Here is a 13747-nt window from a genome sequence, read left to right on the forward strand (position 1 = left end):
GAAAGTTTACCCTTTATTATGTCTCAATTACATGCAGCCTCTCAAAAAATTAAATTCTTTATTTAAACATCTGAACAGCATTGTCAATTCAGCGACAGCCAAGGAAATAAAAACACTTCAAGACAGTGTGAAAAAATTTACAAAAATACATTGCACAAAGTCCTATGTTGCTCTTGAAAAATAAATAGTTATTCACAAAGTCCCTTCCCCAAAATCCCTAAATTTGCTTTACAGGAGGAAATATGCCTTGTTTCATATCATAGTTTGAAATATACGAGTGCATTTCATTTCCAGTCTTTCTACATAGGCCACAGGTTTAATGTCAATAGTTAAATATATGGATTACATCGGTTAATATAAGTTTATACTTGAAGTATTCTCTTTACAAATACAAGGACTGTTGTGCAATATACAAATAAACATTATCCAATGTCCAATAAAATACTCTGTACATCAATTTCTTTCCACTTTTTCCAAGAGGAAAGGCATTCGATATTCCTGTTGCACGAAGCAAACACACCCAGACGTTCACCAAAATAAAAACAAGACAAACGTTCTCTAAAAAGGTGACAAAGCCATTAACCGTTCAGCTGGCAGTGTTCTTAAAGCATCTGATAGTAGGCGATTCAGCAGTACACGTTATTCATGCCACAAGTCCCCAAGAACAAATTCCAGTGTCCAGAATTATTCCCAGTTTTTCCAGTATTTACATTTTTTACAAATTAGTGCAGTCCATGTTTCATTGCTTCCTAGGGTTGCCGTGCACTCTGAACCGATAGAGACATGTGTACTCTGGGTGACCCCAGTTGGAGAATATTCGGAGTTCAATTATTTGGTAGCTCTTCAAGCTTTCCTCCTAAGATTTGGAGGCGGAGGTTGGGGGGAGAACAAAAACAGAAGAGAGAGGAATTATTACATACTCAAATTCCCAATTATTATCTGATTGCACTCCTTGAATCATTTCACTCATGAATTAACAACTTGTATTTACATAGCATCTTTAATGTAGTAAAAAAACATTCCAAGGCACTTCACAGAAGTGTTATCAGAAAATCTGTTCAATGAGACACATAATGAGATATTAGGACAGGGCGACGAAAAACTGTGTCAAAGGAGGAGTTTAGAAGAGTTTAGAATTCTCCAGAGCTTTGGGCCTAGACAGCTGAAGACTTGAGACAAATTAATTTGGTTTGTTTTTATCTTGCAAATAGTTATCTGATTACATTTTATGCCTGCACCGAAACAATATTCCGTAATGGTCAGTCAGCACTGAAATGGGGTAAAAAGATTCCCAATGACCTGCAATATACTGGCTACAATTTTCACACATCAAAGCACCGGGATAAATCATAAATTGAACATAAAATGCAAATGCAAAACCATCGTACAAAAATCTGAACTACTTCCTGAAAATATTAAAACATTTAAAAGCATTAAACTGGCAATTAAAAAAATTAAAAATTGAAACTAAGTTACCCTGACAGGGAAAGTCTGTATCGCCTCTCCATCTTGATTGTATGTGTATTTTCCAAAAATTGTGCCTTCTTCTTGGTACTCATCATCAAGGCCCTGAACAGGAATGCACAAGACAGGTTCTTGTTACTTGGAAAAATCCATACATAAAAACCCTCTTAAAATGCTGCCATCAAGGCCGACTTGTAACTTTTTTTCCTAAAGAATATTCTATAAATGAGAGAGAAATCAGAATTAACTTTCCCTGCAGAGTCATATTCGACTCGAAACCTTAACCATTTTTCTCTCCACAGATCCTGCCGGGCCTGAGTATTTCCAGCACTTTGTTTTTATTTCAGGTTTCCAGCATCTGCAGTATTTTGCTTTTATATTCCATAGATATATTGTTTCTAAGTGAAGTTTAAGTTGTTAGTACATAAGCCACTTAAAACCAAAATGCAGATCTAACACTAGGTATGCATGTGCTTCCAACAGACCTGGGTACCTCTCCAATTGTCAACCTAATACTTGGTCATTCTTCACAAGTGGACATAGCTGATATGAGACCACTTCAGCTGAGCAATGCTTTCCATCCCCTTATTCTCGAATGATCATTTGCTTACACTTACATAAACGTTAAAGTCCTTTGGTGCGCTGCTGATATTGCCAGCTGGTGAGAGAGACTTTGGTACATGCTCCAGAGTGAAAGCAGAAGGATGGATCTCCACAGAAAGGCGAATAACCAGATACCCCTGGGATCCTTTGAATGCCCAGCAGTTTCCAGGGTGTACATCTGGCTGTGAGAACAGGAATAAGAAACATTATAAAATATTCCACTCAATGCTCCCCTCAAAACCACTGCAAACTTCAGATTCACAATTTCTTAAATTTTTCAACTTTCAGGTCCTAGGTTTTCACACAAGTTATGAGAATTCTGTAATGTTCCATCAACTCATCTCATGGAATCCCAGAATGGTTACAGCACAGGAGGAGCAATTCGGCCCATCATGTTTGTGCTGGCCCTCTGAAGGGGTAATTCACCTCGTGCCACTCCCCTGCCTTTTCCCTGTAGCCTTGCAAAAATCTCAGCACAAGTCAAATTTCCATGCCACATTTCAGTGACACTGTTTTTATAACACAAAATTTTAGCTAGCCATAATCCGAATTACCCTATAGGGAGATACCTGACATTTATTGGAGTGTCTCAAGTCGCCCCTTGTTACTCAGTTTTATGTTCTGCAATGGTTGGTTGAAGAGTTTTGTTACACAAAACAGTCTGGGAATATATTTTGCATAACATTCCTTCTGCTGCAACATCATAAAAGGTTCCACTCCCGTGGCATTTATGAATGGAGACAGCTGTTCTCCAGATGGCTCGGGAGGTAAAGCCATCACGTGTGTGATACGGAGACACCCAGACCAGGAAAGTCACACTTCTATGCCAAGTTAGACAATCTCAGCTGGGGCAGGAGTGGAGACAGTGCAACTGGGCTCATTGCCCAGGTGGTGATGGAACTCTTGGCTAATTCTATTCCCAACTGCTATGCAATTACCCCAGCTGGAAAGTGTGTTATTTATTTTGGGCCAGGATAGGACTGAGCTAGACTAGACTATAAGTCCTGCACAAATAGACCATTGATGGTCTCTGCCTAGATTCAAAAGTGAATGGCCACTCAACCAGAAAACTGTTTACACCTGTGGAATTGCTCCAAGTTGGAGCCTCTAGGGGAGAAGGGTGAAGAGGGAAGAAAAATGGAGGCGGAAGGAAGGGGAGAAATTTAACAAGGATTGTGGTCGTTGTTTCTTTACCATATCCTTGGACCTGAATTTTACATCACAACTGGAAGATCGCTACACAAAATGCCTAATTCCAAGCTGGCTCCAGCCAGGAATTCTAGAGCGCTAAACAGGAAGCAGGTGATATTAACACTAGTAAGTGTTCAGGTTTAAACAACTTTTAGGATTGAGGCTGAGGTAAACTACAGAAGCCCTTTTAAAAAAAAGGGTACACGTCAACTCACACAACATTTATAATTATCGCACATGCAGTTACACTTAAAAAAAGAGAGAATGGGCAGCAACAGGACATCAAACTGCCTTGAGCAAAAGTTCTTAAAATTGAACTGCCATACTTTTATGCAGAAACCTTGTAAAACAAGGTGAAAAACAAACAGGGATTACAGGCAATTGCTTTGCAAAGCATTTCCGTTACATAGCTGGTGGTGGAGTTGGACCTGAAATCTTTGCCACATTAGATATGAAGCACTAATCAGTTATGATGGAGTTCAACAGACAAAGGGAATGCATCTGTATGTTTGGAAGGGAAATACAGAAGCGAGGTTGTGCTGCTGCAGTTTTCAAACTGCGGCCAAGATGCACCATCTGAAAAGGTAAATCAGAGAAGTTAAGCAGACTCTAGCACTTTTCATGAACATCAGGTGTCTCAAGAAATTTACAACCAATTAAGTACCTTTGAAGTGTAGTCACTGTAATATAGGAAACACTGCATTAAATTTTCACAAAGCAAGCTTCCACAAACAACAATATGATAATGAGCAGATAATCTATGATGCTGATTGAGAAATAAATATTGGCCATGACACTGGGGATAGCTCCCCTGCTCTTTAAAGTGGTGCCATGAGATAATGACATCCACCCAAGCAGGCAGGTTTAATGTTTCGTCCGAAAGATGGTGCTGCACTCTCAGCAATGCACCGGAGTGTCAGCCTTGACTTTTATGCTCAATCTCTCGTGTGGGACTTGAAACTGGAACCTTGCAACTCAAGAGGCAAGGGTACTCCCTACTGCACCACAGATTCTCTCACACAGTTTAAATCTAGCTCAGTAGCTTATTCCTTTACCTAAACATTAACCAAAAGGGGCAGCAGAAAGGTATCAGCTTCGAATTAGAGAGCTCCATGGCAATGATCCAGCATACACGCTCATTAGTTCCTTTATTGTGGCGTTAAAATCATCACTATGTGTATCGTGCACTGTTTATTTCGTCGCAGAGTGAAGCAATAGCCTTGTCAGTGACTAGTTGGAATTATTTAAGCTCACCTTGGGTGCCAATAGGTTAGCTTTCTTGTTGTGCCACCCGTCAGTACCCGGCCTACACTGGGGACGCCAATGATCCTCCTAGCAAACCGAATTCAACAAGTCTACACTTGAAGAATCCAAGTATCACGGAATCAAAAATCACCAGCAATAGGAAAACTAAGCACTTACAATGATGTGAATAATAACCGAGTGTAAGTGGGTTTTAATATATTTTTCCCGTTTCCCTCTCGTTATATACAAAATATAGAGCAATTGTATTTTCAAAACCACATTAAGTCATCATGTTCTTCTTATGCAGGACCCAGTTACCCCGCAATGCAAAGCTGCATGTAAAAAGCATAGCTTGAAAATCATCTCGGGCTGTGGAGAAAATAAAACTGAAGCACATTCATGGGTTCCACCACCAGGGGGAACAAGTGCACAAATATTGGAGTCGAAAAGGATGCTGCTAGTTTGGGGACAAATGCTAACAGGGAATAATTAGTTATACTATTAATAAAATGACTAAGAGATTGTGTACACAAAAGAAAAAAAAAATTGATAGTGAGAAAACTCAGGTAAGCAAAGGATCACTCAGTAAAATAAAGCCCCCAAGATACTTTAGAATGCTTATTTGCCATTCACAATTCCTTACACAGAGCAGTTGTTGCTTGATGAGGAGTAAACTGGGTTTACTCTCTGGAACTTAGAAGAATAAGAGGTGATCTCATTGAAACATGCAAGATTCTGAGAGAATTTGACAGGGCAGACACTGAAAAGGTTCCTTCCCCTGGTTGGGGAATCTAAAACACGGAGACACAGTATCAGGATAAGGGGCCAATCATTTAGGACTGAGATGAGGAGAAATTTCTTTACTCAAACGAATATGAATCTTTGGAATTCTCTACCCCAGGTGATTGTGGACATTCATTGTTGAATATCTTTAAGGCTGAGATGTACACAATTTTTGGTCTGAAGGAATCAAGGGATATGGGATAGTGGGTGGGGAAAGTGGAGTTAAAGCCAAAGATCAGTATGATCGTACTGAATAATGGGGCAGGCTGGAGAGAGGTCATATGGTCCACTCCTGCCCCTGTTTATGATGTTCAGGACAAATTTCAGGGAGATTTTTGGGAATGGATATCGAAGTCTTCTCTGGGCCTGGGTTTGTAATGCTCTGTAATTAGTTGTGCACCCACTGCAGTCATTAGTAGGATTATATAAAAATACCTCTGTTGAATAATTGTAAGTGTACTTTGAGGTGGATAGCATTGATGCATTTGAAGGGGAAGATAGATGGACACGAGGGAGAAAGGAATTTAAGGATATGCAGACAAGTAGCGATGAAGACAGGTGGGAGGAGGTTCGTTTGGAGCATAAATACCAGCATGAACCAGTTGGGCAGAATGGCCTGTTTCTGTAATGCAAGTTCTATGTAATACTACAAAGGCAAGTATTTGTAACCCCAAGATCAAGAGTTCAAATCTCACAATGGCAAACTATGAAACAATGTAACTTCATCTGAAACAGATGGAAATGGGTTTGTACTCGAAAGAGTTACAAAGGCAAGTAATTAAACCCAGAATGAATACACATTGATAAGATCCCGATTCTGTAGAACGAGCTTGGTTCTGGTGCTGCTGATCCGGTAAACTTGCTTCTTCCACTGGCTTCAGTGGCCTTTTGTCTGAAAATAAATCCTCTCTCAAAAAAATACCTTTTTAAATTGCCACACAACAAAGTGGCTTCAACCAAGAAACTTGCGCTTACTCGAGTAAATAAATGGATTGATAACGTTATAAACAATTAACTTTAGGAACAAATTATTTTGAAGTAGAAAGATTCCCCAATACAAAAAAAAACCATGGATCAGTTGGATAGAAAATAATTAGATACATGTGTTCCAATTTCTTTTTAAAAAGCACTTTGGAGCAGGAAGGTTCATTATAACATTGACAGGATCAATTTTGTTTTATGCTCCAACAAAAAAAAACTTTCCTATCAACTGATGTATGGTTCTACTGGATCCAGCTGAAATTTGTTTGTTTTAATTAGACATTCCAGGGTAGTGCAATTTTTTTGCCGTTTTGCAAGGAAAACTGAGAAATTACCCTCCTCGAAAGGAATCTTACACAAGATGAACAGAGCATAGAATCAAAACTCCAGGAGGATGATGGTTTCTCATTCTTTGGAAACCATTTTAAAAGACATTTAATGAGGATAAAGGAGGTTTTAAAAGAAATACCAGTTAGAGCACTATGGTCTCACACAAGTACATATTAGGAGCTGCTACTCTTTGTATTTATCAACTCTGCTATTGGTCAGTTGAGGCAAGAGCTCATTTGGGAGCATTACAAACAATTTACAGCACAGAAACAAGTCATTCAGCCACAATGGAGGGTGCTGATGTTTACACTCCACATGAACCTCCTCCCACACTTCTTTATCTTATACTATCTACATATGACACCCATGTGCGTATCTGGCTTCCCATTAAAAGGTTATCTACGCTATTCAGCTCAATATGCTGCCAATGTCATTCATCCTACACTAATCATTGGAAAATAATTCACAAGTCTTTCTTTATAATCTACCCACCTGAATTACCACTCTAGGAGACTGGGAGAAATACCAAAGTGGAACTCCAAAAAGGCTCATCACAGCTGTTGCAGTTTCGTAAGTTTCAGAACAACGAGTGCTCAAAATGCTGCCACCTGGAAATATGAAGACAGATGCAGTAAATCGATGGGGAACACTACAGTATGGATGCTTTTTGGGAAGGATCTGAAAGTTCCAATCTATCCAAACTATTGCTTGTCCCCCCAAGAAGCACCAAAGATCTCAAATGGACCAACTGGGTTGGCTCATCACACCCAACCTGCCAGCTTCAAATCTGAAATATTGTGGAAAATCTAGCATCAGTCAAAGGAAAGAGGACACAGCAGCTGAGTTTTGGATCAGTAGAGGTGTACAGTGGGTCTAGAAGGGGAAGTGAGCCAGAAGTGCTTTGGAATAGTAGGTCTGGAGGTGACAATGACATGGATGAGGGTTTTAGTAGCAGATGGAACAAGCTTTGGGTAAAGATGGGCAACGTAGGTTCAGAAGTTCAGGTCAGATTCAAACAGGACACTGAAGTTGGGAACATTGCCTTTCAGCCCGATACAATGCACAGGTCAGGAAGTTAATCAATGGCAAGGGCATGAATTTTGGGGCCAAAGGTGATGCTTCTGTCTTTCCAATATTAACTGGAGGAAACTGCAGCTCAAAGACTGCATATTGGGAAAGCACTCATGTAACAGAGGCAGTGGAGGAGTTCAAGGGGTGTTGGAGAGGCAGAGTTGGTTGTTGTTGGTAAATATATGGTAGCTAACCCTATGCCTAAGGATGATATTGGCAAGGAACATTGGAGATGGATGCAATCGGGGGGAATTTAGGAGGGTGGTAAATCTTTGGAGGACTCGAGATAATGGCACAGAAGGTGGAATAGAGGCCATTGCTGGAGATGATCGGATAGATGAGGGGAACCCAACACAAGCATTCAGATTTGAACAATACAGAAGAGGCACTGGAGAAGGTTAATGTGGTAAACCATGACAAAGGGCATAGTGAGGCTGTTCAGAGGCAATATGCCAGTCACAAAAGAGGATGGCTTTTGCGTTTTTGGTGAGAACTATTCAGTTGTTTTAAGAGTAGCTGGTAGGATTTTTATGGTTCAAACACTGGGGTAGAAATTCACCTCGTACCAACCATTTTCTCCTCCAAACAAGATCATCCACCTAGTACATTTAGTGGAACTAAACATCATATGCTGCATCTAGGGAACAGCCAATTACTGCCCATTTTTGCCCATCAGAGACCAATTTCTAACCCATCCAATTTTTAAGTTTTCATATGAAAATATCTTCTGAATGGATGATGGCTGGGCCATTTATAATCTGACTACATGATACAGATCCACGGCACACTGCTAGTTAGCAAAATATCAAACATTTATTGTTGAAAAAGAGACTTTTTTTTTGCCAAAGCTTTTTGTCTTGCACTCATCAGGACAATTTGCAATAACATACCAATGTCAAGGGAAACAACATATTTATACTGCATGAGAAGAGGGTGCTGATTGGTTGGCAAGTAGACTCTGGTAGAGGTGTTGCCATGGAGAATGCACCAGTTGATGGTGACTGAGTTAATTGCCAAGCACTGTTTGAAATTTAAACCAGGCAGCTCAACTGATTGGTTCATTACCCAGCGTAATGTCATGACCAATGAATGGCTGTCACTTATTTTGTTTAGCGGAAACAGATGCACTGTATGTAGATATTGTGTGTCTGCAAAGGACAGGGTATTAATATATGTAGCTTCCAGTACACGCAAATGCGCCACACGGTGAGCCCACCTGACAATTACTGAATCCTTGAAAGTGCGCCTAGCTGATCTAGCACACACATATTTTGGGATTCTGAAAGATCTGTCTGATTTTTAAATGCACAGGAATGTCTTAAAGCGGTGCGAGGCCTCAAGACCAGCATTGACATACACATCAGTAAACCTGACAAAGGGACAGGAATAATCATCCTTAACAAGCATGACTACACCAACAAAATGCACACCACTCTTAATGACGGGTCCAAATTCGTATCCATTGGGCCTGCCACTCAACATGACCGGACAGCCTTGCTTGAAAGCTAAAAAATGCTTTCTAAACTTGTGCAAGAGAGTGATCAACATGATATACATGCCAGGACCCGTCCTCACAGCTTGCTGTGTCCGCGTATGCATGGGGTGCCCAAGACTCACAAAAATGACGTCCCTTTACGCCCCCTCTCATCTATGACTGGTTCTGCACAGCATGAAATTAGCCAAATGGTTGGGCAAATTGTTAGTCAATTTTCAGCAACTTTTCCATATACATGGTGAAGACCATAAGGACATATTGATAGCAATGATGTGTCCATGTGCTCATTTGGCATTGCTAGCCTATTCACCAATGTTCCACTTAAGGAAACCATAGATAGTTGCACTGCAGCACTATACTTTGGCAATCTAGACCCATCATTATTGTGTGATTCAGTATCCATTAAGCATATGAACTCAGCAAGTTGCACAGTTGAGTTCAGCTTTAATGACACCATTTATGCCCAAATAGATGGGATCCCCTCTAGGCCCAGCTCTTTGTTGGGTTCCATGAGAAACGTATCTTCGATGGAATGACACCCAACCTCCTACCCCTTGCATATTTCCAATATGTGGATGATACGTTTGCTATATTTAAATCCGCAGCTGCTTATAGTAATTTCCTTGCATGTCTTAATGGGGTCCACCTGATGTTCAAATTCACCTTTGAAATGGAAGAGTCAAATGAACTCGCTTTCCTTGTTGTACTAGTTGAGAAATCTGCCAGGGGGTTCTCTACCATGGTCTACTGCAAGCCTGTCGTCACTGGTCAATATAAGGGATTCTTACAGTTCCATGCACTATAAGATTGGCCTTATTGGCAACCTTGTAAATAGGGCCCGAGCTATTTGCTCACCATGCAAGCTTGATGTTGAAATAGGGCTCAAAGACCTCCTGCGGGATAATGGCTACCCTGATTGGATCATTTCATGCTGTATATCGCGCAAACCCATGAAAGAGCCTAAGGCCGTCACTTTCAACCCTGAAAAGTGCCCAGTCTACCTCAGATTACCATGGAAGAGCAAGGTATCTCAAAAATCTGAGCAACAGATGCAGCTAGCTGTTTCACACTGCTACTATGCAGAAGCAACACGAGTGGTCTTTGCCATTAACAGGATGCTGCCGTCAAGCCAAAAAGACATTCTGCCTATCACACGAGTAATGTGGCATGTGAATTTCAGTGCCAGTGTGATGCCAGAGATACGTAGGCCGTACATTCCAAAGACTGACAGGTCGTATCAAACAGCACATCCCTTTCACTGTTCACAGCAGGCAAGGAATGGACCGGACCCAAACAGTCTGTGCTTGCAAATCTCAAAAGAGTGTCCAACGTTAGATGTGATTCCGCAATTGGACAACATTTGCTAAATAATGCTCAGTGTGCTAAGAATTGCACTGACAACCAATTAAAGATTGTCAGTCAGGCTCGCAGTGTGGCTCATCGGCACATACTGGAAGCTACACATATTAATACACAGACAGGCCCCTGTACTTTGCAGGAAGAAAGAACATGTACACACATTGCGCCTGTTTCAGCTAAACAAAATAAATGACAGACATTTTTTTTAAAATTCATTCACGGGGTGTGAGCTTTGCTGTCTGGGCCAGCATTTATTGCCCATCCCTAATTACTCTTGAGAAGGTGGTGGTGAGCTGCCTTCTTTGAACCGCTGCAATCCATATGGTGTGGGTATGTCCACGGTGCTGTTAGGAAGGAAGTTCCAGGATTTTGACCCAGTGACAGTGAAAGAACGGCGATATATTTCCAAGTCAGGATGGTGAGTTACTTGGAGGGGAACTTCCAGGTGGTGGTGTTCTCACCTATCTGCTTCCCTTGTCCTTCTAGGTAGTAGTAGTCGTGGGTTTGGAAGGTGCTGTCTAAGCAGCCTTGGTGAATTCCTGCAGTGCATCTTGTAGATGGTACACTGCTGCTATTGTGCATCGGTGGTGGAGGGAGTGAATGTTTGTGGATGCGGTGCCAAACAGGTTGTTTTGTCCTGAACAGTGTCCAGCTTCTTGAGTATTATGGGAGCTGCACTCATCCAGGCAAGTGGGGTGTATTCCATCACACTCCTGGCTTGTGCCTTGTAGATGGTGGACAGGCTTTGGGGAGTCAGGAGGTGAGTTGCTTGTCATAGGATTCCTAGCCTCTGACCTGCTGTTGTAGCCACAGTATTTATATGGCTAGTCCAGTTCACTTTCTGATCAATGGTAACCCCCAGGATGTTGAAAGTGGGGGATTCAGTGATGGTAATGCTATTGAACATCAAGGGCCAATGGTTGGATTCTCTCTTCGCTAGTTCATTCCCCAGGGCAACATCCTGACCAGTGTCAAGTTGCCTGGTTTAAATTTCAAATAATGCTTGGCAGTTAACTGTCAGTCACCATCAACAGGTGTATTCTCCATGGTAATGCCTCTACCAATCACAGTCCACTTGCCAACCAATTAACACTCTCTTCTCATACAATATAAATATGGTGTGTCCCCTGATAATGGTATTTTCAAAGAACCAAGAAAAGTACAGCACAGGAACAGGCCCGTCGGCCCTTCAAGCTTGTGCCGATCATATTGCCTGTCAAACTAAGACATTTTGCACTTCCGGGGTCCGTATCCCTCTATTCCCATCCTATTCATGTACTTGTCAAGCTGCCTCTTGAACACCACCATCGTACCTGCTTCCACCACCTCCTCTGGCAGCGAATTCTAGACACTCACTACCCTCTGCGTAAAAAACTTGCTCTGCACATCTCCTCTATAGTTTTCTCCTCTCACCTTAAATCCATGTCCCCTAGTAATTGAGTCTTTCACCCTGGGAAAAAAACTTCTGACTATCTACTCTGTCCATGCCACTCAATTTTGTAACCTTCTATCAAGTCGCCCCTCAATCTCCGTCGCTCTAGTGAGAACAATCCGATTTTCTCCAACCTCTCCTCATAGATAATAACCTCCAGACCAGGCAGCATCCTGGTAAACATCCTCTGCACCCTCTCCCAACACCTCCCTATCCTTCTGGCAATGTGGTGACCAGGATTCCACGCAATAATCCAAGTGTGGCCTAACCAAGGTTCTATACAGCTGCAGCACGACTTTCCAGCTTTTATACTCAATACCCCTGCTGATGAAGGCAAGCATGCCACATGCCTTCCTGACTACCTTATCTACCTGCGTTGCCACTTTCAGTGACCTGTGGACCTGTACACCCAAATCCCTCTGCCCATCAATGCGCTTAAGGGTTCTGCCATTTACTGTATAATTCCTGCCTGTATTAGACCTTCCAAAATGCATTACCTCGCATTTGTCCGGATTAAACTCCATCTGCCATTTCTCCGCCCAAGTCTCTAACCGATCTATATCCCGTTGTATCCTTTGACAATCCTCTTCACTATCTGCAACTCCTCCAACCTTAGTGTCATCTGCAAACTTACTAATTAGCCCAGTTACATTTTCCTCCAAATCATTTTCATATACTACAAACAGCAAAGGTCCCAGCACTGATCCCTGCTGAACACTACTATTCACAGCTCTCCATTCAGAAAAGCACCCTTCCACTGCTACCCTCTGTCTTCTATGACCAAGCCAATTCTGTATCCATCTTGCCAGCTCACCTCTGATGCCATGCGACTTTACCTTCTGTACCAGTCTGCCATGAGGGACCTTGTCAAAGGCCTTACTGAAATCCATTTCATGTGAATTGTCCAGATGAGTGCAAGATGAAAAGCTTTGACCAAAGAAAAAGTCTCTTTTTTTTCAGCAATACTCAAGCTCTGTACTATCAAACGACTACACACATTTATCTTACAACATGCTCTGGCGGCTTGTGGAAGGCCCCATATCATAGAATTGCCAAGTTACTGACTCAAATAGTGTTACTGGCTCAATTACTCCTGGATACTTCTGTCCCCAACAGAGTGCAAATTTCAGTCACATGATCTTTGAACAGCAAAGATAATTCTTCCAGAACAGTGTTTTTAAAAAATGTTCTCAGCTGAATATATTTGCAGCTACTTCCATTTCCTGTTGGACTCATTAATTCGCAACCTTTGGAATCATGGGAGTCCCTATTCAAAACATCTAAATTTAAAAGAGAGATCTAAATGTACCACTTGGGGAAGTTAAAACCTGCTGAACAGGTGTCATACAGCAGTGTGACCTGTTAAGTGGCACCACAGGAAATACCCGCAACACACTCAACTTATTGCTGCTGTCACCATTTATGATCGGGACTTCTCCAAATAGATTAACGAACACTATACATGCAATCTGGTCTCTTTTCGCAATGCTCAAGCCCCATCCTGTGTACAGGTCGAATTACTAGATTGATTGAGTTACATCTGATGACAAATCATTTGCTTTCATAGAAAGATTGTATGGTTGTAGAGATTGAATGGAATCCAAGTGATGCATCAAAATCTTTTGCTGAGACAGATCACCTTTCCAGAAGAGTTCCCAAATAAATTATTTAAAATATCAAACCACAACAAGCAGTTTAGTCCTTTGTCCAATTTAAATCACTGCAGAAGCACAGCAAGCTTTATCCAAGGAGTCTGGCACAAAAGAGTGAGTGGATTTACTGGCTTCAATTCC

The 13747-nt window shown here is 41.5% G+C and overlaps 1 protein-coding gene across 11 annotated transcripts in view; it reads right to left on the bottom strand.

Moving 5' to 3' along the window:
• Positions 1-13747, bottom strand: part of LOC121287889 (SUN domain-containing protein 1-like) — a 70520-nt gene continuing 56773 nt past the window's right edge. For all 11 annotated transcript variants that reach the window (XM_041205913.1, XM_041205903.1, XM_041205911.1 and 8 more), the window contains 4 exons: positions 7090-7205; positions 2082-2249; positions 1477-1569; positions 1-856 (listed from right to left, as the gene is read on the bottom strand). In XM_041205913.1, coding sequence (XP_041061847.1) covers positions 740-856; positions 1477-1569; positions 2082-2249; positions 7090-7205 — 494 coding nt within the window. In that variant the 3' untranslated portion in view covers positions 1-739. The remainder of the gene's footprint in view (positions 857-1476; positions 1570-2081; positions 2250-7089; positions 7206-13747) is intronic.

This window comes from Carcharodon carcharias, chromosome 15 (assembly GCF_017639515.1).
Source record: "Carcharodon carcharias isolate sCarCar2 chromosome 15, sCarCar2.pri, whole genome shotgun sequence".
NCBI lineage: Eukaryota > Metazoa > Chordata > Chondrichthyes > Lamniformes > Lamnidae > Carcharodon > Carcharodon carcharias.